This window comes from Australozyma saopauloensis, chromosome 5, assembly GCF_035610405.1.
Source record: "Australozyma saopauloensis chromosome 5, complete sequence".
Taxonomy (NCBI): domain Eukaryota; kingdom Fungi; phylum Ascomycota; class Pichiomycetes; order Serinales; family Metschnikowiaceae; genus Australozyma; species Australozyma saopauloensis.
The window spans coordinates 101,656-124,720 of NC_086135.1; the positions used below are offsets into that span (position 1 = coordinate 101,656).

Here is a 23,065-nt window from a genome sequence, read left to right on the forward strand (position 1 = left end):
AAAATCCAACGTGATGATATTCTCTCGTTTTTTCTCTTTATTTGATTTTCTTTCTTTTTTTCATCTTCGCTTTTTCCATAACTTTCTTCTCTCAAATGTGGCTCGCCCCGCTTTATCTCTATCACTTATCTAATCTCTACTTTTACCTGCTTCTTCTATAGCAACGCCACAACGCAATTGCACACCCGGAGAAACACATACAGTTTTATACCGCATTAGGAAGCGTTAAGCCGTAGCCGAATTGCTCTTTCAGGAAGTCAAGCGCATCGCTCGAAACACCTTCTGTTCTGTTCTCGAATCAACGCCTCTGTAATCTCCAATCTACCCCCAATCTCGCCACCAAAACTCAAGAATTCGTGGTTATGAGCTCGGACGACGCCTTTACTTCGGTCCAATGGGACCGTGAAGAGGCCCAGCCTCATGTTTCTGACGTGTCTCCCATCGCCGAGGAACCAGCGCAATTGGAGCACGATCTGCGGTCAAAAAGTCCCGAGAATACCACAGAATTGTCCCATGAGGCCACATCTACATCTTTAGGAGTCAAAACTGCTCCAGAAAATCATAAAAACGCCGAGATTGTGGGCTCAACACCTGAACCCAACAACTCGGCCAGAAATAGCTACGAGCAGCCTCCTCCCAGCTATACCCCGGAGGAAAGCTTCGGATATAACGAAAATACCGCCTCGTCGCCTGTAATTACAGCCGCTCCACAATCTGACCGCGTAGATGTAGAAATAGGTCAGACTCAGGGTGAAGGAGCGGAAGGAACCGCCCGCAACGACGAAAACGACGATAAGAAGGAGTTGCGTCGCATGGAGGATAATTTCAAGAAATACAAGTTGCAGCTGGAGGTCAGCAATCCTATTTTCGACAAGGATCCGCACGGAAAACTGTATATCTCGTATCTAATCATTACCAAAACAGACCATCCAGATTTCAAGAAGCTTCTGGAGCAGTCTGCAAAGACCGAGGGAATTGTTACGGTCGAGGTGAGACGGCGGTACCGAGACTTCCGCTTCCTCAGTGCATGTTTGACCAACGACTTCCCGCTGCTCATGGTGCCACCACTTCCTCCCAAACTGAACTTTAAATACTTGACGGGTGATACGTTCAGTGCGCCGTTTGTGAACAAAAGATTGTCGTCGCTTTCTCGGTTTGTATCCTTTATTTGCGAGCACAAGATCTTGTCGCAACTGGCCGTGTTCCACTACTTCCTCAGTAACTCGGCTGAATGGGGCACATTCACGAAGAACCTCAAGATCCTGAAGAACAGTGGCTCTGCGCCCGTTGGAGAGAACGATGGCGAGTCTTCGCTAGTCGGTAAAGTCGTCAACGAGGAGCTTTTGACCGAGACAGTGATGAACTTCTTCACATCCTCCAAACACAAGAGAGAAACAAACAAGGATATCATTGAGATCAGCGACAAGCTCAAAAAGCTCTACGAGAATCTAATCAAGCTCGACAAGATCTTTGCCCGTCTCAACAAGAAGAACAACGACCTCAAGAGCGACTACGAACAGTTTCTGATCCAGGTCAACCGTCTCGCTGCCATCCAGATCTCTACAGCTCGAGCCAACGACGGCGGTAAAAGCGACCCCAATGCTTCGTTCACGACTACCACCAGCTTCGATGGCATGCTGTCGTACGCAGCCAACTGCCGAGTATTTTCCGATTCACTTCTCTTCTTCTCCAACCGTTGGGGCAGCTTGCATCAATACATCGACGAGACCTTCTTGGTGCTGTTGAAGGATTGCGCCAAGTATATCATCAAGTTCACCGACTTGATAGAGTTGCAGCATAACAAAAAGATCGATCTACAGGTTCTCCAAGATTACTTGGTGAAGGCCAGGACAGAGTTGGCCAATTTGGGCGGCGCCACCAACAGTGCACTTGGCAATGCCGCACATCATGGACATGCTCCGTCGCCAGCGCTCATCAATCATAATCGCGGCGGTCTAGTCAACAATACTACGCAATTGATTAAGGATACATTATCGACGTCGGCCACGCCCAACATCGGATCTACGCAATCGGACCTGAAGAAATACAAGCTTGAGCAGCGGATCGCCAGTCTCGAAAGCGAGATCGCGGCCCAGACCACGGTGGTGAACGCAGTCACCAGTCAAATCATCAACGAGGAGTATCCCAACTGGGACCGTTACAACAAGAAACAGTTGAAGCAGTCAATGGTGGACTTGTGCGACCGCGAGATTTCATTTTACAAGGACTTGTTGGAGAATTGGAAGGGAGTGGAGCTGAAGTTAACCCAGAGACTTGATGAGTTACAGTAAGCCAGCTGCGCAGTAAAGAAAGCCGGCAAAAGGCCAGCAAAAGGCGAGCCCAAAAGAAATGATTAAAAAAACACAAATATTTTGCTATCAATTTGCAAAAAATATCTTTCCCGTCTCTCCTTTTTTGACTGAATCCCTGTTCGGCCCGTGTCACGTGACGCGCCTCACACACCCCCAGGTTCTAATTCCGGAAATCCCAACTGCTCACTATCTCCTCATTGATCTCACGCCAACACTCCGCTACTCCACAATGCAACGGTCTGGACTCAAAGCACTTGCGGTGTCGGTGCTCGCAACCACCGTTCTAGCGAATTTCCTCCCCATTGACGGCGACAAAAACCGTCTTGTCTGCGAAGGAATGTATGCCAAGAAGGACTGGGGTGGATCCATTGCGCCCCATATCGAGGTGACAATCAATCAAATTGGCGATAAAAAGTGGGATGAGAAGAATCCAGACGCGGACTTATCGGCCGACCACAAGGTCAGCTATGTTTTATTCGAGTTTAAGGATATAGATCGGTTGGGAAAAGATTACGCTAAAAGCGGACGTAGAAAGTATATATGTGACGATGTGGCGGTCAGTGCGGGCCTCTGTGAGCAGAGCGAATATGGCCAGTTCTTGTCGAATGGCGATTTGCTGAATACAACGGTCAGAATTGCCCAGTTTGACAAATTGGGGCCGGCAAAGCTCGAGTACCCCATTGGCCGCACCGGATACTACTGCTTGTCGACGTTTGCCGTCAGCGGTCTGTCCAAGTCCGATGAATTTAAGTATAGCGGTAAGATTGATTTCCAGAATGCGTTCGGTCAATTGAGTGCCTCGGAGATCCCCAAGTTGACTGCGTACGGGATTTTGACCGTTGCGTATGCGGTGACGCTTGGATTTTTCGGATTCCAGTTCTTTAAGAAACGTGACCAGAACCAGATCTTGCCCCTTCAACGGTACTTGGCGGGCATGTTGGGTCTTCTTACGTTCGAGACCCTTGTAGTGTGGTCGTACTATGACTTGGTCAACCGCACCACTGGAAAGAGCTGGTTTGTCAATGCATACGCCATGTTTTTGTCTGTTTTGAGCTCGGTGAAGATCACCTTGTGTCTCTTTTTGTTGATGCTTGTGTCTCTTGGGTATGGTGTTATCTCGCTTAAACTTCCCAAGAAGGTTATGCTTAGAGCCAAGATCTTTGCTGCGTGCCATTTCACCGCCACCATGATTTACTTGTTAGGAAACTATCTTACCGGTTCCGGTAGTTCGTTCTCCTCTTCCAACGGTGATGTCGAAGATGCCAGCGCCGAAGGCACTTGGATCCAAATGCTCATATTTATTCCAGTCACCATCACCTTGAGTGTGTACTACGTCTTTATCTTGTCGCACATGAGGGAGACCTCTGCCAAGTTGCACAAGCAGAGACAAGTGATCAAGTTGAAGTTGTTGGATAACTTGTTTAGTTTAGTCATCATGGCGTGGGTATTATCCTTCAGCGCGCTCTTTTTCCCCGTGATCTTCTACTTCAGCTACTCGGACACCGACGGTCTTGAGAGCAAGTGGAAGTTCTGGTTTTTCTTTGCCGACTTCTGGCCCAGTCTTTCGTTCTTCATCATCTTCCTCGGAGTCTCCTGGTTGTGGAGACCAACGGAAACCAGTTACATGTTGGCTGTTTCTCAGCAATTGTCCACCGCTGGCGAAGAGCCGGAGGAGGGCGCTGAAAACGGTGAGTTCCACAACCAAAATGAGTTCGAGCTCGACGACATCTCCTTGATGAGCCACAGTGACGATGAGGCCGCCCCTCGTAGAACCAGAGACAGAGACAGCTTCGAGCTTGAAAACCACCCTGCACCTCCAACTGCACCTCCCAATTACAAAGAAGTGGTGGACCCTGAGCCTCTGCACGAGCACGCCAGCAACACACTCTTCGAGCTCGATGACGACGAGAGCGTCCCCGCGAAGACAAATGCTAAGGTCGACTCCAAGTAAATGTAAATATAGTGGGCTGATTTTTATAGGTTACAAATATACTATTCTTCCGAACATATCTATTCATGTATGTGCTGCATGGAAGCTCATGGGCAACCAAATCTCTATCGTTTTTTCAAATGGCTCAGCCATCCGTCTATGCAATAGCCCACAAATTCCCTCCGCTCGAATACACCTCCTTGGACAAACCATCCACCTTGGAGTTCCAGTCTACCAAGCGGCTATACAAGTTCTTGACCTGGTCCAAGTTCAAGACACGCGGCTGCAACCAGGTGACGACCAACGTCTGCTGCAACTGGTTGATGTGGCCCTTGATCAAGCCCAAGGAGAAGCACTTGATGATGGAGAACTCGACGTCGTCCAAGGAGATGCCGGTGGCCGAGCTGATCTCCTGGAACAGCAAGGTCTTGTCTGGGGTCAGCTTCGACAGAATTAACTCCAACAATGCCATGATGACGATTTTCTGGTGCAAGAAGTCGCGGTGGCTCCAGACTTGCGGAGACTTGGACTGGGCGTCCTGGTTGAGCCAGCGGTTGAACTCGGCCAAGTTGCCGCAGTTGAGATTGAGAATAAGGTTGTACAACCAGAAGTAGGCGTTCTGCAGGTCGCTGATGGACTGCAAGATGTCGTGGAGGATCAACTCTCCAAAGTTGTAGATCTTGTCGCCCAACAACGCAGCAATGCAGAGATCGTAGCAGAACAGCACCCGCTGCTCGTCGGACATGGCGCCCTCCACGGAGGAAAGATAGAGCAAGCCGTTTGTGTAGAACAAGTTGTAGTTTTCGTAGTACTTGTAGTACTGGCACTTGGTCAAGTAGAACGCCGCATTGATCTGCGACGTGTAGTCGTTCTGCAACGTGGTCTCGAACTTTTCACTGATGGAGTCCAAAATCAGCTCTGCGCTGCTCAAGTCGCCCAACAACAACGCATGGCGTGCGATCTGGAGACGGATGTAGACCACCGCCTCATCGCCATTAATCTGCGACTCTGGGTCGTCCAAACGGCGCAGCGAGTATCTCTTGCCCAACTCGGCCACAATGTCCGCCTGCAACTGCTGCAACTTGGCCAAACACTCCTGTGGTTCTGGAAACGACAGTAACAAGAAGTCAATGACCCGGAGGTAGTTGAGCTTATTGTGGCACTTGGACACAAACAAGTCGAAGAGCTTAGCGCGTAAGGGGCCGTTCTGATTGGCCGGCGTCTCGTAGAACTGCTGGAGGGCCAACGTCAATTGGTTCCAGAGTTTTCTTTCGTAGAAATCCTCCAATTGGTACGAGAGTTCGAGGATTTCGGGCGCCTCGGTTTCCTGGCGGATCGCCGCAAGCACTGTGGAGATATCGGTGTCGAGATCCATGGCAGACATGGTTTTTTGGGGTGTTTAGGTGAGGAAAAGTGGAAGTTTGGAGAGATTTGGAGTCGGTGGTAGTGGAGGGCAATATGTGGAGAAGAATATGGTGGTGGGTGCACGGGTTTTCTGGTTTGAGGAGGTTTAGAATTGAGTGAATTTTTCAATTTTCAGGTTGGTTTTTTTTTTAGGAATTTTGGATGGGTGTGTGGTGTGGAATGGAGGTTAATTCTGGTGAAAGATGATGGTCTGGGGAGTGGAGTCATTCAGTGAAAATAGTTTTTGGTAAACTGTGATTAAGTAGGCGGGCAATTTTTGGATTGTTTTTGTTTTTCTCAATTTATCTCGAGGTCGCTCGGAATGTTGGCTATTCGCTGACGGATAAGGGTAGACTAGTCAATACTGCAATAACGAATGATTCAAAAGTATATAGCAAAATTTAAGTTGAAATACATAGGATGACGAAAGTCTACTGTTTGGGAAACTTGGCTGTTGTATCTCTCCCTTTCGTTTGAGACGGTCCATTTCAGAGGTATACCCTAGAGGAGTCGAGATGGTCTAAGTATTACAATGTGTATACTTTTAAGTTTCCGAATAAAAAGTTTCACTTCTATTTGTTGACAATTATTTCTTGTTCCTCTTCTTATGATCAGGGCCTTTGCTTTTGAAGATTCTTTGTTATTCTAAAGATTGGGCTTGCTTGTAAGAACTGGACTAGAGAAGTTTTGGAATCCAATTTGTTTTGAGTATTCCTCCATTTCTTGAGTTTTACGCCCCATTTTTGAATATTTTCATAACTAATCCAATACCCACTCATCTGAAATGTCTATTTGCCAATTTCTTCAATACTTAACTACTCAGAACCTCAGCCAAACAATACGAAATTCCGGTCCATACGATATAAAAGTTTGAACAAGACTCTCTAATCATTAGTATAAATTCACAAACCATACCTTCTCGACATTTTACACCAAATACAACAATCAGGACCTATATCACCAATCCTATCTTTCAACAAAATCAAACAACACTTCAAAACGCTCTTTCACAAAACATTAAAAACATTATGCCTCCCAATCTCAATACATTTCTCTAACTTGAATCAAATTTCCCAGCTCCATTTTTTTCACCGATCTGTGTCCCGCACGACCTCGGCCTATATAAGGACCCGTTCCCCCAGCCCTTTCCGGTTTTTCTTTTTTTTCTCATACTTACCTTGAGATGTCACAAGAGATCAAGTAGTCTTGTGACCGTAGGTTCTTGTTGGCATTGCACACCGCTGCAAGGTCCTGTCGCCAACGACCCTTTAACAGATGTCATTTTTCATACCCGCTTTCGATAGGTTTGGACAGGTGGCGTTTGTGGGCCGTGTGGATCTTTCAATTTTTGATTTCTCTCATTGTGGACTAGAATTGTATTCAGCCCTCTTTTAGTTGGATGCCGTCAGGTGATGGTTGCCGGATAAAACTGGAGAATGCACTTTTGGAGCAGCAATGGCTGGTAAATGCTTGAACTGTAGGATTCCCATACTTTTCAGAGTTTAAGAGCTCTCAATTGTAGTTATTATGTTGTCATTCTAAAGAATTTTCCTACTTCTCCGTGATAAAATGTTGATATAGTACAGAATTACAGAATCACTAAAAACCCACCCACTACAAAGTGATGCAGATAATTCAAAACATCTTTTGGGTCTACATCTAGCTTCTTTTTCGAAGACTCTCACTGTATTACTACCGGCTATGTCTGATACGTTCTAGTAATTCAATTGGTCTTCTTCCGTTGGTACATCAAAATGTAAGCGCTCTTGTCCCGCTCCGTCATCTCAAGAACATCCTCCGCATCGATGGCTTCAACAGCAGTGTCGTCAATGCGAAGCCATCTTTTGCCGGGCCGTAAGACGTCGCATGTATAGTGTCCGCCCTCGGCGTTCCGTCCGTGATGGTAGATGACCGCCGTCAAGCTGTAGTTATTAGTGTTCTCTCTTTTGAGCGAGCTCAGGAGACTCTCCGTAGGCACAGACAAATTGAGTCCGTACAGAATGTTCTTCATCACCTTCTCAATGGTGCCATACGACCGCAACTCGGGCTCCAGGCCGTTGTTGTCGCTTCCGTGTGGCTGCGTCGAAGATGAGGTGTCGCTCAGGTACGAGAATCTCTTGAGGTGGAGAATCATCACCTCGGGCAACTCATCAATGAATGTCTGCTTTTTGGCGACAACCTCTCTGTCGGCGTCGATTTTGTAGGGGATCTTTTCGATCTCGTTGAACTTCCAAAGGGCATCCTCGACTTTCTGGACATCCTCCAGCGAAATATCCAACAGAATGCATCTGAAGGGATCAAGGGTGATCAGTTGTTGCTCTTTGCTCTTGGGGACGGTCAACACACTGCGGAACCGTCCCCCAAACAAGGATGTGATGGGCGAGGGCTGCACCTCTACTACCCGCTTTTTGCAGACCTTGCGTCCACTGCCGACTTCAGACCATCCGTTGCTGCTGTCGGTTTCGTTCAGGACTTCGCTTTCTTCTACATGCTCCGATCCGCTGGATCTGACGAGGCGTGCTGCCTTGAGAATCGATGCCTTCAAGGTGGGCGCAACAACCAGGTTGGCTCTCGTAGCATAGATATCGGAGATCTTCTCCATCTGGTCCAAGGGTATACTGGCCTCCGCTTTTACAAACTCCTCGTGAAGCCCATCCAAGACATAGCCCAAAAACTCTTCTGCATCTTCCTGTTGTCCCCAAGAAAGGTGTTGGAACTTGGGGTTTTCGATTAATTTCTGATAGAATGGCTCGGGCGAGAGTGGTTTTCCTACCACAATACCGTCGCTGTTGAAGGAACCTCCACTGGATTTCTTGGCAGGAGGGATGGTCGAATAGTCCTTGAGGAAATTGATGGTAGCATCTATAAGAGGTGTAGGAGAGTCTGCACCCATGCTGCCAATGGATCTGCTTTCTATAAGGTGAAACAAAGATGCAAAAGGCTCAAGGAATATAAGACATTGGAGTATAACGTTCATGTAGCAGATGTTACCTGAGTTTGTGAGACCACGGGGCTTTTGAGAGAAGATGTCATGGTGATCGAACTTGAATGTAGGATCGAATATATATTGCATCATGAGCAATCCGAGTGTTTGGGGTGCGTCGGAGTCTTCAGGTATTATGCTGCTTTTCAGGGCCGATTTGGCTACCAAGGAGGCCTTGGAAGCGTGGCCGTTGGATGTGCTTGCCAGTTCGCCTTCGCGCCGTTTGGTCTTGTTGTCTGCGGACTGCAAGACGGCGGACCATGCAAGAGGAGCTTTTGGAGTCGAAGCGGCAGAGGTGGATGCGGAGTCATTAGTGTCATTAGCGTTAGAGGAGGGTTTGGAGGTGTCGTTGCTTTCGGCGTCGTGGATGTGTTTGTAGTACTTGCTACCAGTGTCATGGTTGACGATGTATTCCAAACCCTTGGCGTTGATGGCGAAATGGTTGTCTGCCACGAAGGTATCGAAATAGGAGGTTTTGGATTTTAGAAGCTTGCGGCTGAATGCAGCAGCCAACTCGTGATCAGCCAAAAACTCGTCCTTGGAAGTCAGAAAGAAAAGTGGGAGGGTGACATCAGAGCCATTATTGACGTTTTCCGGTGACTTTTGAGAGGACTGCGTTTGGTTTTCGGCTGGAGTTTGGGCGTTTGCTTCTGAGACCGAGTCTTTGGTCTCTATGGTAGCGTCTTTTTGTGGCTGAGAGGATGAGGATGGCTCTGCGGGCGCTGAAACGGCCGATGGGGCCAGTTTTGGTGGTGCAGCAGTGTGGCTCTTGCCCTCGGACAGAGGCCTTAGAGTCCCCACGCTCAGACCGGAAGCAGCCCCAGAACTAGAACCAGGTACAGAACTAGAGCTGGGATTTGACACGGGCTCCTTCGACAGTATGCCTGCCTCTTTCGACGGTATACTGTCAGACGATGCAAGTGTCTCGGAACTATGGTATCCGGAAGAATTATGATGGTAGCCATCTTTAGAGTACTTTTTACGAGGAGCCAGAGAGCTCATGTTCGGACTGCCGGAATAATACACCGGCAGCCCCATGTTCATATACCCCTGGCCATGGAACTGGTTGGGCATGGGTGCGTAATACATCGGCTGGGGATACGGATTATAGTCGTAGCCTACGGCCATGGGGTAGTACCCCATCATCTGGTTGGTATACATATACGGCTGCTGCGGATAAAACTGCTGCTGCCGCGAGTGCTGCGGCAGGTTCTGATACATCTGCTGCGTGTAGATCAGCGGCAGGCTGGGATTAAAGGCCGGCACATCTCCTCGGAACCTTCTTGGGCCCAGGGCGGAACTCGACGCCGTGGACGATGTGCCACTACTCGTGGCTGTGGATGGCGTGGATGACGCGGATGCTGTGGTTGTGGTTGTGCCTGTGCTTGAAGTTGTATTTGAGCTTGTGGTTGTACTTGAACTTGTGGTTGTGGTTGATGCGGATGCAGAATTGCTAGTCCCGTTGCGATTGGAACCCTTCGAACCGGCCGGTTCGGAGCTTGGCGCAGTGACAGGTTTGCCCATTGTTTATAGAAGAAATTGTGTGGATGACGGTATTCAGTCGGCCATGAAAAAACGACAGAGTGGAAAGTATAGCCCGCAGCGATGGCTTGGAGTCTACGAGCAATCTGATTGGCTGATGCTACGAAAAAGATCGGTCTGGGGAGGAATGCAGGGGGCCGAACGGACGAAAATAGCGGCGGTGGTGGAGAAAGTGGTGGTTTTGGTATGTGGAAAAGTGAGGAGTGGATGGAGATTTTTTTTCGCGGTGGACGTTGGGTGGGGGGAGGTAGGCGGTGAGGTGGAAGTGGGCGCCACGGGGCTGGAAATGGTGGGAATTGGGTGGGGAAAACGCGGAAATAATTTTCTGGGGGACTGGGTTTTTATGTGTAGTTTTTTTTTTTTTCGAAAAAGTCGCTGGGGCCAGAAATCGGCTTGTCTTGGGTTATGCTTATGGAAGCGTTGGCTGCAGGAACTCGCTTGGGAGAGTCGAGGATAGATATGGAAAAACGGGCCGAATTCGGGGCGATAAGGCATTGGTTTGGTGGGTGTAAGCGATTGTGGCTATTGTGTTTTTTTCGTTTGTTATGTTTTTTGAAGTGTTTTGTTGTCGCAATGCGTAGGTGAATGGCCCATATTCCATGCTCTTACGGAGCGCATAGCTGTAGCCGATGTATTTGCAGCCAGTGATAAATCAGCCAGTGGTAGTTCAGCCAGGCATAGAGGTGAATAAGCGTCAAATTTGATTTATTAATTTTCACTTTGGTTATGTTTTGAATTAAATTGTGTATTTGGATTGTGTATTGGTATTGATATTCGAACTGTGTTCGGAGTAATTCTGTTTGCCAGGCAGTGTTAAGTCCGGCGGCAGTAGTGGTGGAGCAATGGAAGAGTTGAATTTAGTCAATTCAGCCGTCGCTCAAGGCAATGTTTTATCTAAAGAATTTCCACTGGACTCAACGCTAAATCGCTCTACATGATGGCGCACATCCCTCCAGTTAAGAGCGGCTAGAAGTACCGCCAACAAGTGCTTACACATCGGAAGCATTTCATCAAACAGACACGGCAGATTCTCTAGGAATTTCACTACGAGATTGCTCGACAGCTCGTATTCTCCAGCGAGGGTGGACGCAGAATGGTCCCAGCATACACTATCTACGATCGCCGAATGGAACTCCTCACATGAACAGTACCAGTAGTATGGATCCGTAGTGGTATATAGTCCGCTCGGAAGCAGGGATCTGGACAGAGGTCTTGACAGGTTGTTTGAATTGCCTTCCTCTAGTTTCGAAACCTCGCCGAGCTCGCATTTGTAGCCCAAAGGCCGTAGTAGACGAGAGAGATGTTTGGAGGGATCAGAGATGGGCTTTTTTCCCTTCTGGTCCAATTTCACGCGCACAAATACTGGAAAGCTCCCATCTCTAGCGGTCATATAGTCATCCACAGCCTGCTCTTCTAGATTCTCTCCCCAATATTCCAAGACTATCCCTCCATCTGTAACAAGACATAGCGCATCCGTAAATAGTTGCGGAAAAGCGTGTGCGAGAAGAAACGACTTTTCTGTATTGATGCCTAGAACCGAGCTTGGAGCGTCACTCTCAATTTTCGAGATGAGCTCAGCGCTTGCTTGGAGTTTGCGTGCCGTGTCCGAATCAACGAAGCCTTCCTTGCATATGTTTTTGATGTAATTGAGGATGGCGACCGTTGAAGATTCCGGATGGAAGAGGCCGGGGCCTGTGGATGAGAGGATCGCTAGGATCGATGCGTTTTTGTCAAACAACATTGAGCCGGTGAATTATTTGGATTTCGGCCAGCGACTGCTACTTTGTAATTGTAGTATCGATAGCCACGAGCGTTTGTTTGTAGGTCCTTTTGGATCACTCTGAAGTTCACCTACAGAGCAGATCTGTCTGGTTTTTTCCTCTCAATTTGAAAATTGGGGAACTCGAGTGCGTTTCTAGCTGAGACAGAAATTCAAGATGCGTTCAGTCAGATTTGGCACGATCAGAGCCTACCTTCTGCTTCCTTCGTCGAGAATGAAGGTGCCAATCAGTAATGTTTACCAAGACCGTAGACTAGCCCCAATCTTCCGATGACCAATAGAACTCTTTTGTTTATGTTCGTTGGTACCAAAGCCTACCTTCTGATTCTTTCTTCAAGATCAGGCTTCTTGTCTGTTTCGTCGAACCAGACTCTTTAGCTTTATTATCGCTCCTGAGCAGACCCAACAGCCAAATATAATGGTCCTCGGTCCCTTCTTCTCAATTGACTCCTACTGAGAACAGATACAAGCGTCGTTGCGATCTAAACCCAAAAACGACCGAAACAGAATAATGCAGCCTAGTTCAAATCGATAATTTGCGAGTTCTATCCGTCAGCTCTTTCATGCACAAGTCTTAAATTCAAAAGGCACGATCTACAACAACCAGACACAATTGACCACCGATATCTACTACAGTAGTCACTATACTACACTATATGAGCAGAGATGAGAATAGGTGGAGACAAACACACGAAGCGAGCTGAAAAACGAACAAAATTCCGAAATTACTGAAACATAATTTCGAAAAGAAATAATTTTCACTCCAAAATCGTCTCTTTTCCCACACCCACCGCTTCAAATCTGCTCGAGTTTACGAAACCAAAGAAGCCCGCCAAACTCCCAATTCCAAAGCACAACCCCATACAAAAAACACACCTATAAAATCTCTCAATTTCCACCATTTTTTTCATCCCCCCACCCAAAATCTCCCCCCGCATTCCCGCACCCTCGATCTACCCTTCGCTGTGTTTTGTTTTCTTCCCCATATATCACCAATTTCCACTATCAACAACATCTCCAATGTGGTTGTCCAAGTTACCCCCGAGCCTCCAGACAAAGGTCGGCGACTACGTGGCACAGAACCCGGCCAGCGAGCCGATCTTCGGCGAATTGGTCAATTTTTTGTCGCCGGATCCACCCAAAAAACGGAAAGTCGGCAGGCCCAGAAAAGACGAAAACTCCAGAACACCTCCACCGTTGATGGCCTACGATCCAGAAGCCGTGCTGACCCACACGATGGACATCAAGCTGCCCATCGATCCGAGCGAGATCATCTTCGAGATGCCCAGTTTGTCGTTCATTTCTCCGTACCGAAGAAGAATGAACTTGGTGTTCCATTTGTTGGTCAGCAACGATGCCGCCACACAGCCGCTTCTTTCGGTGGCCAGCGCCACGACAAAAATCCCGGAATTCACCATCAAGGATCTCCTGGAGGCGGTCAAGTTGTGTGTGATGATTCCGATGTTGGGAAACTCCACCGTTTCCACGAAAAAAGACACGGCCATGCTCTGCATCTGGCTCCACGACGGCGCGTTTTTGACCCAGGGAAAGAACGAGCCCATCATCTGTACCATCAACCTCGACGCCGTGAAGAGACAGCTTATAGACGAGGGTAAGCTTCCAGAAGACGCCGATCAGGCCCTCTCGCCCGAGGAGCTGCGGTCGATCGCCATCAAGCCCGTCAACGAGATGATCATCGAGTTCTTGGAGAGACAGTTCCAGCTCTGCGGCGTGCGTCTCGTCAACTACATGCCCTCGATGGATCCACGTAGGAATGCGTTGAACATGAACGAGGATACGGCCATCTGTATTTCTCGAGGCGCCAACTCTGTTAATGACTTTGTTAATGTAGCTGCGTACCGTGGCGCCAAGGAGGGTGCGCTTGTGCTTATTGCAGATCTGGAGAACTCTGCCTACTTGTGCTTTGGATTCAAGAAGCCCGTGTTGCTTTATGACTTTGGCAAGGTGGTGCATGTCTCCTACAAAGATATTGCCAAGTTTACGTTTACGGTGCTTGTGACGATTCGCTTGCAGGACGACCACCAGGAGGTGTTGGAGTTCACGATGGTGGATCAGCGGTGCTTCCACACTTTCGATGAGTTTTTCAAGAGCAGGCAGATCACAGACGGCTCGTTCGACGAGCAGCATCGAGAGAAGCGCGCCGACGACAAGAAGAGCGTCAAGAACGAAGAGGCGGGCGAAGGGAACTTGGGCGAGCTTGCGCTTGACCAGGATGACGGTGAAGATGAAGATGAGGAGGAGGAAGACGATGAGACGTATACTGGGGCCGTCGAGGGTGAGGGCAGCAGTGGATCAGAGTCTGGAAGCGAAGATGAAGACATGTCAGACGACGAGGCAGAGAAGAACGGAGATGTGAAGGACGAGGCGATGGACTAGTTGATAAACATAGAGAATTAATTATAGCGTATTTGAGAGGAGTGTAAGATGGAGGTGTTGTTGGCTTGGTTAGGTTAAGACAAACCTAGGGATGGAGTGATATCGAGTAACAAATTTTGGATTTGTTGATGTGAGTTTTCCGTTAGAACGGTATTTGCTTTTACTGTTCATCAAAATTTCCTTCTATTGAAAAAAGTTACTTAGTGTTTATTAAAAGTAGGTAGTTCTACTATTCATCAATGACATACATCAGTGCAATTTGAAGCAACAACTTCGATGTGCTAAGCAAATCTCATCAGCGACAACTACACGGTTCCCACCAACAGCTTCTCGTACGATTCTCACCACTGTATCATCCCTTCTGATCCCATTACCATCTACCTCTATAGTTCTATATCAGCCTCTGTATCACCCCTACATCACCCCTACATCAGACTACATTCCGTATCCAAATTTTCTCTATTATACAGCTACATCATCTACTTATAGTCCTTTCCGTAGGAATCCACCAAGTCAAAGAACACCTTGCTTCTTCTGGCAGCAGTCACACGATACTCGGCCTCGTGGTCAAACTGATGGAACGCATCCAGCTGTGCACGTTGCTCACGCAATTGCGAAAGTCTTCTCTTCAACAAAGCCAGGTTTTGCTGCGTAAATTGGTCAATGATAAGATATCCACCCACAAATGCTCCTACAGACAAACCGTAGCCAACGAGACGTTCGTACGAAGGAGGGAACTTTTTGCCGATGATGCGCACTTGGAGACCTCTGGCAGCAGCACCGAAGAAGGCGCTGAGGGCGAGTCCGGAGATGGTAGGCATGGTTGGTGGGAGGAAGAAGGGTTATTGGTTGGGAAGTGGGTGTAGGTGCAGGGCGGAGAGGAAGGTGAGGGTGGGAAAAAGATGGAGGTGGAGATGTGTGTGGTTTTATTTTTTTGTTAGTTTTTGTTTGTTTTTGTTCGTGTTTGTATTTGTTAGTTTTATCTGTATTTGTATTGGTTGGTTGAGATAGGTGGGTTGGTTGTTCATTGGGTAGTGTTCTTTGGTGTAATAGATTGTAGAGAAGGTAGGGAAGGTAGGGGACAGAATGGGTAAAAAAAGGTAATCACGATTTAAAAGTATTGAATTTTGATTTCAAAGTTATCGTATTTATATGTGTATATCTGTGTGGATGTATCTGTGCATGGTTCTGATCGTTGTGGCAGGCTAGCGTTTGTTCCATGGAAGAGTTCTAGAGAGTAGAGGATGATGAGTGAGTGAGAATTGAATCGTTTCTCTTTCTGAGAGAACTCTGTGTGTAAACGTACGTATTTCTTCTTTCCTTTGATTTGTTGCTCAGCGTATTTGGTGGATAAGAGCTGAGAAGGTAGCAGTGGAGAACTTTGAAAAAGAGACTCTTAAGATCATAACTTCTCCAAAAAAACATTTATTCGTACGCTTCTTTGTTCGTTCATTGCCCTGGCGGGTTCTCCGTGGTGTGGATCTTTAGTGGTCTATGGGATGGTAGACAATATGAATGAATGTGGAAGAATGGAACTTTTTGACGAATTTCCTCATTTTTCTATTAAATAAACTTCTCCTTCATTTCATTTCTCCAAATTTGATAGATTCTCGAGAAGCTGCCCTACTTTTCAAGTTGACCTTGCTACTCCAACGAATCAATAAGAATCCACAAGGTACCAACACCACATAGTCAATTTCACAATCATGAATTTTCAACCTCAAATTTCGGGCTTGTAAATTCAATTCAATTTACTCATCGACCAATCAGCCATCACCCTTACCCGCTATCTTCGACCTTCTTCACTCACAAACCCTTCCCATCCAAATAACTCCATTCCCACCAATTTTTCTTCCTCTAAACACCCTCGCAAACATATCCAAAAAAAAATTAATTTTTTCGGAATTTGTTCCCGAAAAAATCGCTCTTTCCGCTAATTCCCCAGACCGCCGCTCTATATCCACTCCTTATCTCGGAATTTGCAACCACTTCCAGAATCCAACATCAAATCCTTTAGCGCTTTCGCTGCGGAGATCTAAAACCATACATTTCCTTTTTTGAATCTCCTCTTTGAACTACACCTTGTGCCGCCGCAAGAAAAGCAAAAAAATGTCCGATTCTATCAACTTCTTCAAAGGACATCCAACGGTCGAATTGTTGCCCAATCGGGAACTCGCTGATGCTTTCAAAAAGGTCTTGGTCGACACAGACTATCCCGACGCAGACTACGAAAACGATCCCAACAATAGGCATCCACTCCAGTACGGATCGGATCCCGGAAACTTGACTGTAAGGCAGGAAGTCATAAACTGGAGCAGTCGGAAGTATGGCCGCGTTGATGGTGTCGATGCTGATACTGTCAATTTGACCAACGGATCTTCTTTTGGTGCGTTTTCCGTTCTTTCGGCGTGCACCAGCCCAGCAATAACCAAACATGCGTTCTTGGTGTCTCCAACGTACTTCCTCATTAACTACTCGTTTGCCGATTTCGGTCTCGATGGCCACATGTCAGCAGTGATGGAGACTCCGGGCGCCGAGTACGAGATCGACTTGGCACTGCTTGAGTCGAAGCTTCACCAGCTAAATGAGCAGTATGGTTTGGAACAGGTCTCGGACAAGGAGATCAACGTCGTTGATGATCCAACCTCTCGCGGACCTCGGAAGTTCTACCGCTATGTGATGTATTTGGTGCCAACGTTCTCGAACCCTGGTGGTTTGACGTATAGCACGAAAACCCGCATGAAGCTCTTGGAAATCGCCCGTAAGAACGACTTGCTTATCATTTCCGACGATGTCTACGACTTTTTGGGCTACACTGATGCCAAACCGCCTCTCAAATTCAACCATTTGGACGCCGATACGCTTCCATCCGGCTGGAAATTCGGCAACACCGTTTCTAACGCATCCTTCTCGAAAATCATTGCGCCGGGCCTCAGGGTGGGCTGGCACGAGTCGCCCACAAAATATTTGGCCCACCAATTGGCTACAATTGGTCCGGTGAAGTCGGGCGGCACTCCATCGCAGCTCAACACTTTCGTAGTGCAAGAGTTGATTCGGAGCGGCAAGCTAGACACTATAATCACAAAATTGGTCTCTGTTTACAGGGCAAGGTCTAAAGTCATGTTGGATTCTCTTCGCAAGTACCTTCCCCAGAAATACACCGAGATTTGTGGAGGACAAGGCGGGTACTTCGTGTGGGTTGGACTTAGAGCAGAAAACATCAACTTGGCGGATACGATTACAAAATTGCATAAAGACTACAATGTAGTCATCGCAGACGGCTCGAATTTCGAGGTCACCGGCGACGACAAGGGCTGGGGAAGAACAAACGCCAGGCTATGCGTTGCGCTTCTCTCAGAAGAACAGATCGAACGAGGAATAGAGTTGTGGGGCAAGACTATCCGGGAAATGTATCCACATTTGTATTAACTGTTGGTTAGCAATGCTTTTCACTTGGGAAATGTGTGTTTTCAGCGTAGATCTTGGTGTAAACTTGTTAAAATCTCATGAATTTTCGAAAAGTAGCGAAGTTTTTTCATCTTGAAACACGGCCGACTATACATACTCTTAAAAAGGAGCGACGTATCGATTTGGATACTTTGAGAAGGTGAAAAATTAGTTGCCTATATATGCTGGTGTTACCCGCCCATATAACCAGATAGATAAGACTAATGCATTGGCCCTAGAGAAGCTAGCATCTTTTGAGTCAAAAATTAGAGTAAAGTTGAGTAAAGATTGGCCTTTATTGCCTTCCCCTCTTCGTTAACAATCTGTAGCATATAAATTTTATGCTACTCTTGGAGTTACCTTTTCAAAGAGTGACAGACGCGAACGTCGTAAATCTTTCCCCAGAGTTGCAATCAACTTTAATTTGTGTGCGGCGCATTCCACAGGAGAATCCATTCGATAATTTTAGGATACATGATACCACCACTATTAATAGGGTTCTTAACTTCATTTTGCTGTCTCGTAAAAGTGCTGGAATGGTCGCAAAATGATATATCCTGTAGGTAACCCGAGTGATAGACTGGGTATACACAGGACTGTTTCCCCAACCTTAATCTATACCCACAGAAAAGAGGCACTCCGAGTGGATTTTGACTCGCGAAAAGAACGATTAAGTCATGAAAAGAGCCTGTTTGGTGGTTATGGCTTTTTCCGACTTTAAAATCTTGAGGAATCACCGAATTGAGCCAAATCCCAAAAGTAGTATCCCTGCACCTCGCCTATATCCACCTTCAGATGCGACAACTGAAACGGCTAAATAGGTATCTCTGCATGAAACCCCACTGGCTGCAAAAAAAATTTACAGAAGCACAAACCACGAGTATAAAAAGGGCCCACTTCGGAGCTTTTTCTGAAATCCTCATCACATCAACAACCACTTCAAACAACCACCTCCAACAATGAAATTCACTCTCGCCACTCTTGCAACAATTGCAATTGCATCCGCCGCCCCAATTCAAGTCACTGGACCAGTCCAAGTCGCCGTCCTTGACCCTATTGGAAACAACATTGGCTACCTTAGCACCAAGTTCGGAGCCAATTTCGGTGAAGGTTTCGTGGACTCCACCCCCTCCACCTACGACATCTCCGACAGCAACATCCTCACCTTCACCCCTGAAAATGGAAACCAATATGCCTTGCAATACCTGGGCGATGCCGGTACTACAGCCAACCTCATGACATTCGCCAACAGATACTCGAACCCAGTTCCACTCGACATCGGCGACAATGCCAAGATTGTGAACTACAACTGGTGGGCATGCAAGAACATCAACACTCCGGGCGCCATTAGCGACACATACCCTGAAGTTGTCGGCACCACCGACGACGCTGCACCATTCTCCACCTGCGAGAAGGTGCAATTGGCTTTGATCGGTGTTATTGCTTAGGGAAGGATCGAGGAACACCAAGGTGAACATTATTCAAGTGTTTGCGAATGCAGTCTTTGCATGCGCTTGGTCTCGATTTGCTATTTTTGTCCGTCCTAACTTGGATTTTAAACGTATTTCTTTTATAGCGATCAATCGAGAAAATCAACGAATAGGAGATTTCTTTTGGTAGTGTTAGATAGTAGAAATCTATTCTCTTTCGGTATCTTTTTGTATAGTTCGAAATCTGCTCAGTCCTCTCGTTTTCAATGTAGTCTAAACAATCATCCGATCTTCCTCGTTCGACTACGAGCGTTCTCGAGCTTCCCTCTCGAAGCCTCGACTTCAGAGTTTAGCTCGTCTAAGATCTCGTTTTGTTCAGAAACTTCCTTGTTGATTGCCTCGCCGATGCGGCGCTGGTTAGCAATGGCGCGCCGAAGCTCCTCCAATTCCTGGTCTTGCTCGCGGTGCACTTGCTGCTGCTTTTGAAGCAATTCTTTGTTAGAGAGTGCGATGGTATCGTTTGTCTCTTGGATCTTTCTAGCACCGCCCAAATCTCTGCCAGAGCCAGGATTGGCTGACCACGACGACGGAGGAGCAGCCTTTGCCGCGAGCAAATCCTGAGCCTCGCTCTTCAAGGAGTTTATGTTGTTGAGCCGCAGCTTATATTCGGAGGACGAGATTTCTTTGCTCTTCATCAATGCCTCTAATGCTCTTCCTAAATGATCAGCCTGGGGTATGATCTGAGAATTGATCTGGGTCCGTTCAGCAGTTTTCGACTTCATATCGGTCGTTTTGCCCAACTGGCTCATTGCGCCGCGCAACAAGCGTAAATGCGAGAGCCAGTTGGATGCGGTGATGTCGTCGGAGTTCAAGACCTTCTTTTCTTGGTCATTTGAGCTGCTGAACTTGAAATTGCGAGGAAGCTCCAAGAATTTGTGGACCGCAGCTCGATTTTGTAGGTCTCGGTCGGCCACGACGCCGTTGAGAAACTCTTCGAGTGGTTTTATGCGAGACGCCGCCAATCGGCTTTTGCCCGTGAAAACACCACCTTTGCCGGGTAAACTGTACGGAAAATCGGCAGCTGAGATGCCCACATCGCTGCATAGATCATTAAAGAGCGAAATGAACTCGGAGAAGCGGCGCTGGACGAGTATAGACCGGAGAGGAAGATTGACGTTGATGTTATAGAAAACGACACCTTTCTCCTCGGAGAAATCGGCAATGGACACCGACATCGTTCAAGCGTATGAATATATCAAGAAAACACACCAAAACACCCTGCAAAACGCTGAAAACCGTGATCAAAGCGTGTTTCTAGCCGAAATGTGGAGAACCTAAAAAACCAAACCAAACACCCAATTCAAGCGACAAAAACCGCCAGCAAGTCTATTTATAGATAACTTCTAACTGCGCACCCGATCGACTACAGCAAAATTTCCAATTCTCGGAAAGCAGTACTCGTTCTAGTAGTAGTTATCTGGATTCTGCTAGGACTACAAACAGGACATTTTCAGCCCCACCACGGAAGATAAGAAAATCGAAAAGTAGCAAATTTGTGAAAATTTCCAATTTCAAAATCCAAACTTTCCCAATTTTTTCTTATCTTTCCTCTCCTTTTCGGAGCTTCTGCACATGGTCATTCAGTTGTGCATCGCATCCCCCATCACCATTGCTACCACTTGAAATTCTCTGGAAAACACACTTTTTGCGGCGCTTTTCGAGAGACTGAAGAGTAAAATTCGTTCTTTTCGTTGAAACACACTGTTCGGTACGTGCACAGACCAGATTCTCCTGCTGGTAGTAGTTTTGAATTTGCACCCAATTCCCAATCGAACTTGCGAGATTGGACGGTTGCGGTATTCTCTCGAGAAATTTGAGAACGGCAGTACATACTTTCACGTATTCTAAACCCATTGGCCTGCGAAAACCGGCCTTAATTAGCTTCTTTTTGGGTTTCATTCGCCATGGTAGACTCTCCAAAAGGCAAGCAGCCTCAAACTGAAGCGCCGGAAGCTTCTGCGAGCTCGGAACGGGCAGCACGCGAAGTGGGCCGGCCGCGCGACGAAAATTCGCCCTTGTTGGATCCTCGGAACAACTATCTTGACCCAGATGATCCGCAGGTATCGCCGTTGAGATTGACCCGGATCCGGCTTTTGCGCCAGTTGTTGGTTCTTGTGTTGATGTTCAACCTGGCCCTCTTCCTCGTCATTCTCGTGTCGCAGTTCATTTCGATCCCGGGCTTGGGCACGCAGGCGGCGCTGTTCTTGGAACTCAACCTCATCCTATTGTGTATCTTGACGGGCCTGGTCACCATCTGGTGCTTTGCGGTGCCTAGTTACTATGAGCGCGTATTGGGCTACGTCTCTGGTGCACTCATTGTATTGGATGCCATTGTGGTCCTTTGCGTGCCTCTCTTGCGCCGCCTGTTGGGTCTCTTTGGCATGTTGTTGGTGATTTGGACCGCAATTAATATCGTGTTCAATTGTTTGGCCGATTATTTGGTCGAAAAGAGTAAAGCGGCGCAGGAAATCAAGTACACTGGCCGTGTTGAGACCAGAAAAACGGTCTTTGAGATGTTTGTCACTCTTTTCAAGGTTTTGGTGAAGTTTATCTTGCTCCTCGCCATTTGGAACATCAGTTTGTCCATTTGGCTTGATGCTTTTGACTCTCACGAAAAGCCTTGGGGTAAGCTCATTCCAGTCAATGACAATCAATTCCAGGTGCACTTGGCCTGTTATGGCAATGTGCACGCAAACTCCACTGTTCTTGGCGACAAGAAACCCGGTGATGATGAGCCCAAACAGCCGATTGTGTTGGTCGAGGGTGGGCAGTTGTCCTCGGCAGAGCTGTTCCAGGAATGGATCCAGGAGTTGTACAACATGAACAAAATCGAGCGGTACTGTGTTTGGGACCGTCCAGGCTACGCTTTTTCTGAAGGTGCCCCTTCTCCTGTCTCACTTGGTTTGGTGACCGAGTATTTGATGGAGGCCTTGGCTAAGGAAAACATTGAAGGCCCATTCAGTGCGGTGGGATTTGACATTGGTGGATTGTATTCGAGGGTTTTTGCGCTGAGAAACCCGGGACAGATGCACTCTGTGCTTTTGGTCGACAGCTGGCATGAGGACCTTTTGAAGCATTTCCCATTCAGTGGCCCCAACAAGAAGAACGAGAAGCGGAGTGTATTCCGCCACGACTTGGAGCTCATGGACTCCTTGCAAGGATTCTTGTTGTGGCTCCGCGGCCTCGTCTCGCCATTGGGAGTCACCAGAAGCTTCCATTGGTTCTTCCACCCACAGCGCTTCCTGTCGAAGAGCCGTATTTTCGGGTCCGATATGGTCCACAGCCCCAAGTACTTGCGGGCGCGGTTGCAGGAGCAGATCACGGCGTCGATTTTGTCGTACAACGAGGTCCGGACGGCCGACATCAAGAAGATTCCGTTGGCCGTGATTCTGTCCGATGTGATGATCAAGCAGTCCCTCAACTGGGGCAAGTGGCAGCGCGAATTGACGAAGCTCAGCTCGAGACCCTTGGAATGGGTTGTTGCCGAGAACGCCAACCATCGGATTTGGGATAGTCCCAAGGGACGCAAGGAGTTGCAGCAGCTTCTTTTGCGTCTTGTGAGCGAAAAGAGCAACTATTAGGTGATATAATTTGATTGCATCGGCGAGCCATGTGAATAATTAATTTGTAATGATGATGAAGAATGGATGAGTGTAGATTTCGTGAAGACCTTCTCTGGAGGCTTTCTATGGCTAAAAGATTGATTAGAAAGATAGTGGTTTGTTGGAAATGGTCGCGATGGCACTGTTGGGTCTATTATCAGTGATGTGAGCTTCTATG

The 23,065-nt window shown here is 47.5% G+C and overlaps 10 protein-coding genes across 10 annotated transcripts; 5 read left to right on the forward strand and 5 right to left on the reverse strand.

Moving 5' to 3' along the window:
- Positions 1–362: 362 nt before the first annotated feature.
- Positions 363–2,291, forward strand: PUMCH_003936 (uncharacterized protein; the record flags this gene model as incomplete). Its single annotated transcript, XM_063022889.1, has 1 exon — positions 363–2,291. The coding sequence occupies one exon, from the start codon at positions 363–365 to the stop codon at positions 2,289–2,291; it is 1,929 nt and encodes a 642-aa protein (XP_062878959.1).
- Positions 2,292–2,349: 58 nt separating this feature from the next.
- PUMCH_003937 (uncharacterized protein) lies at positions 2,350–4,263 on the forward strand (the record flags this gene model as incomplete). The annotated part of the gene is made up of 1 exon (XM_063022890.1): positions 2,350–4,263. One exon carries the CDS (start codon positions 2,350–2,352, stop codon positions 4,261–4,263), a length of 1,914 nt encoding a protein of 637 aa, XP_062878960.1.
- Positions 4,264–4,399: 136 nt separating this feature from the next.
- On the reverse strand, positions 4,400–5,626 carry PUMCH_003938 (uncharacterized protein; the record flags this gene model as incomplete). The annotated part of the gene is made up of 1 exon (XM_063022891.1): positions 4,400–5,626. The coding sequence occupies one exon, from the start codon at positions 5,624–5,626 to the stop codon at positions 4,400–4,402; it is 1,227 nt and encodes a 408-aa protein (XP_062878961.1).
- A 1,743-nt stretch (positions 5,627–7,369) lies between these two features.
- Positions 7,370–10,153, reverse strand: PUMCH_003939 (uncharacterized protein; the record flags this gene model as incomplete). Its single annotated transcript, XM_063022892.1, has 1 exon — positions 7,370–10,153. The coding sequence occupies one exon, from the start codon at positions 10,151–10,153 to the stop codon at positions 7,370–7,372; it is 2,784 nt and encodes a 927-aa protein (XP_062878962.1).
- Positions 10,154–11,048: 895 nt separating this feature from the next.
- PUMCH_003940 (uncharacterized protein) lies at positions 11,049–11,912 on the reverse strand (the record flags this gene model as incomplete). The annotated part of the gene is made up of 1 exon (XM_063022893.1): positions 11,049–11,912. One exon carries the CDS (start codon positions 11,910–11,912, stop codon positions 11,049–11,051), a length of 864 nt encoding a protein of 287 aa, XP_062878963.1.
- Positions 11,913–12,971: 1,059 nt separating this feature from the next.
- On the forward strand, positions 12,972–14,348 carry PUMCH_003941 (uncharacterized protein; the record flags this gene model as incomplete). The annotated part of the gene is made up of 1 exon (XM_063022894.1): positions 12,972–14,348. The coding sequence occupies one exon, from the start codon at positions 12,972–12,974 to the stop codon at positions 14,346–14,348; it is 1,377 nt and encodes a 458-aa protein (XP_062878964.1).
- Positions 14,349–16,457: 2,109 nt separating this feature from the next.
- PUMCH_003942 (uncharacterized protein) lies at positions 16,458–17,777 on the forward strand (the record flags this gene model as incomplete). Its single annotated transcript, XM_063022895.1, has 1 exon — positions 16,458–17,777. One exon carries the CDS (start codon positions 16,458–16,460, stop codon positions 17,775–17,777), a length of 1,320 nt encoding a protein of 439 aa, XP_062878965.1.
- An 809-nt stretch (positions 17,778–18,586) lies between these two features.
- On the reverse strand, positions 18,587–19,273 carry PUMCH_003943 (uncharacterized protein; the record flags this gene model as incomplete). The annotated part of the gene is made up of 1 exon (XM_063022896.1): positions 18,587–19,273. The coding sequence occupies one exon, from the start codon at positions 19,271–19,273 to the stop codon at positions 18,587–18,589; it is 687 nt and encodes a 228-aa protein (XP_062878966.1).
- A 233-nt stretch (positions 19,274–19,506) lies between these two features.
- Positions 19,507–20,460, reverse strand: PUMCH_003944 (uncharacterized protein; the record flags this gene model as incomplete). The annotated part of the gene is made up of 1 exon (XM_063022897.1): positions 19,507–20,460. The coding sequence occupies one exon, from the start codon at positions 20,458–20,460 to the stop codon at positions 19,507–19,509; it is 954 nt and encodes a 317-aa protein (XP_062878967.1).
- Positions 20,461–21,189: 729 nt separating this feature from the next.
- Positions 21,190–22,866, forward strand: PUMCH_003945 (uncharacterized protein; the record flags this gene model as incomplete). Its single annotated transcript, XM_063022898.1, has 1 exon — positions 21,190–22,866. One exon carries the CDS (start codon positions 21,190–21,192, stop codon positions 22,864–22,866), a length of 1,677 nt encoding a protein of 558 aa, XP_062878968.1.
- Positions 22,867–23,065: the final 199 nt, after the last annotated feature.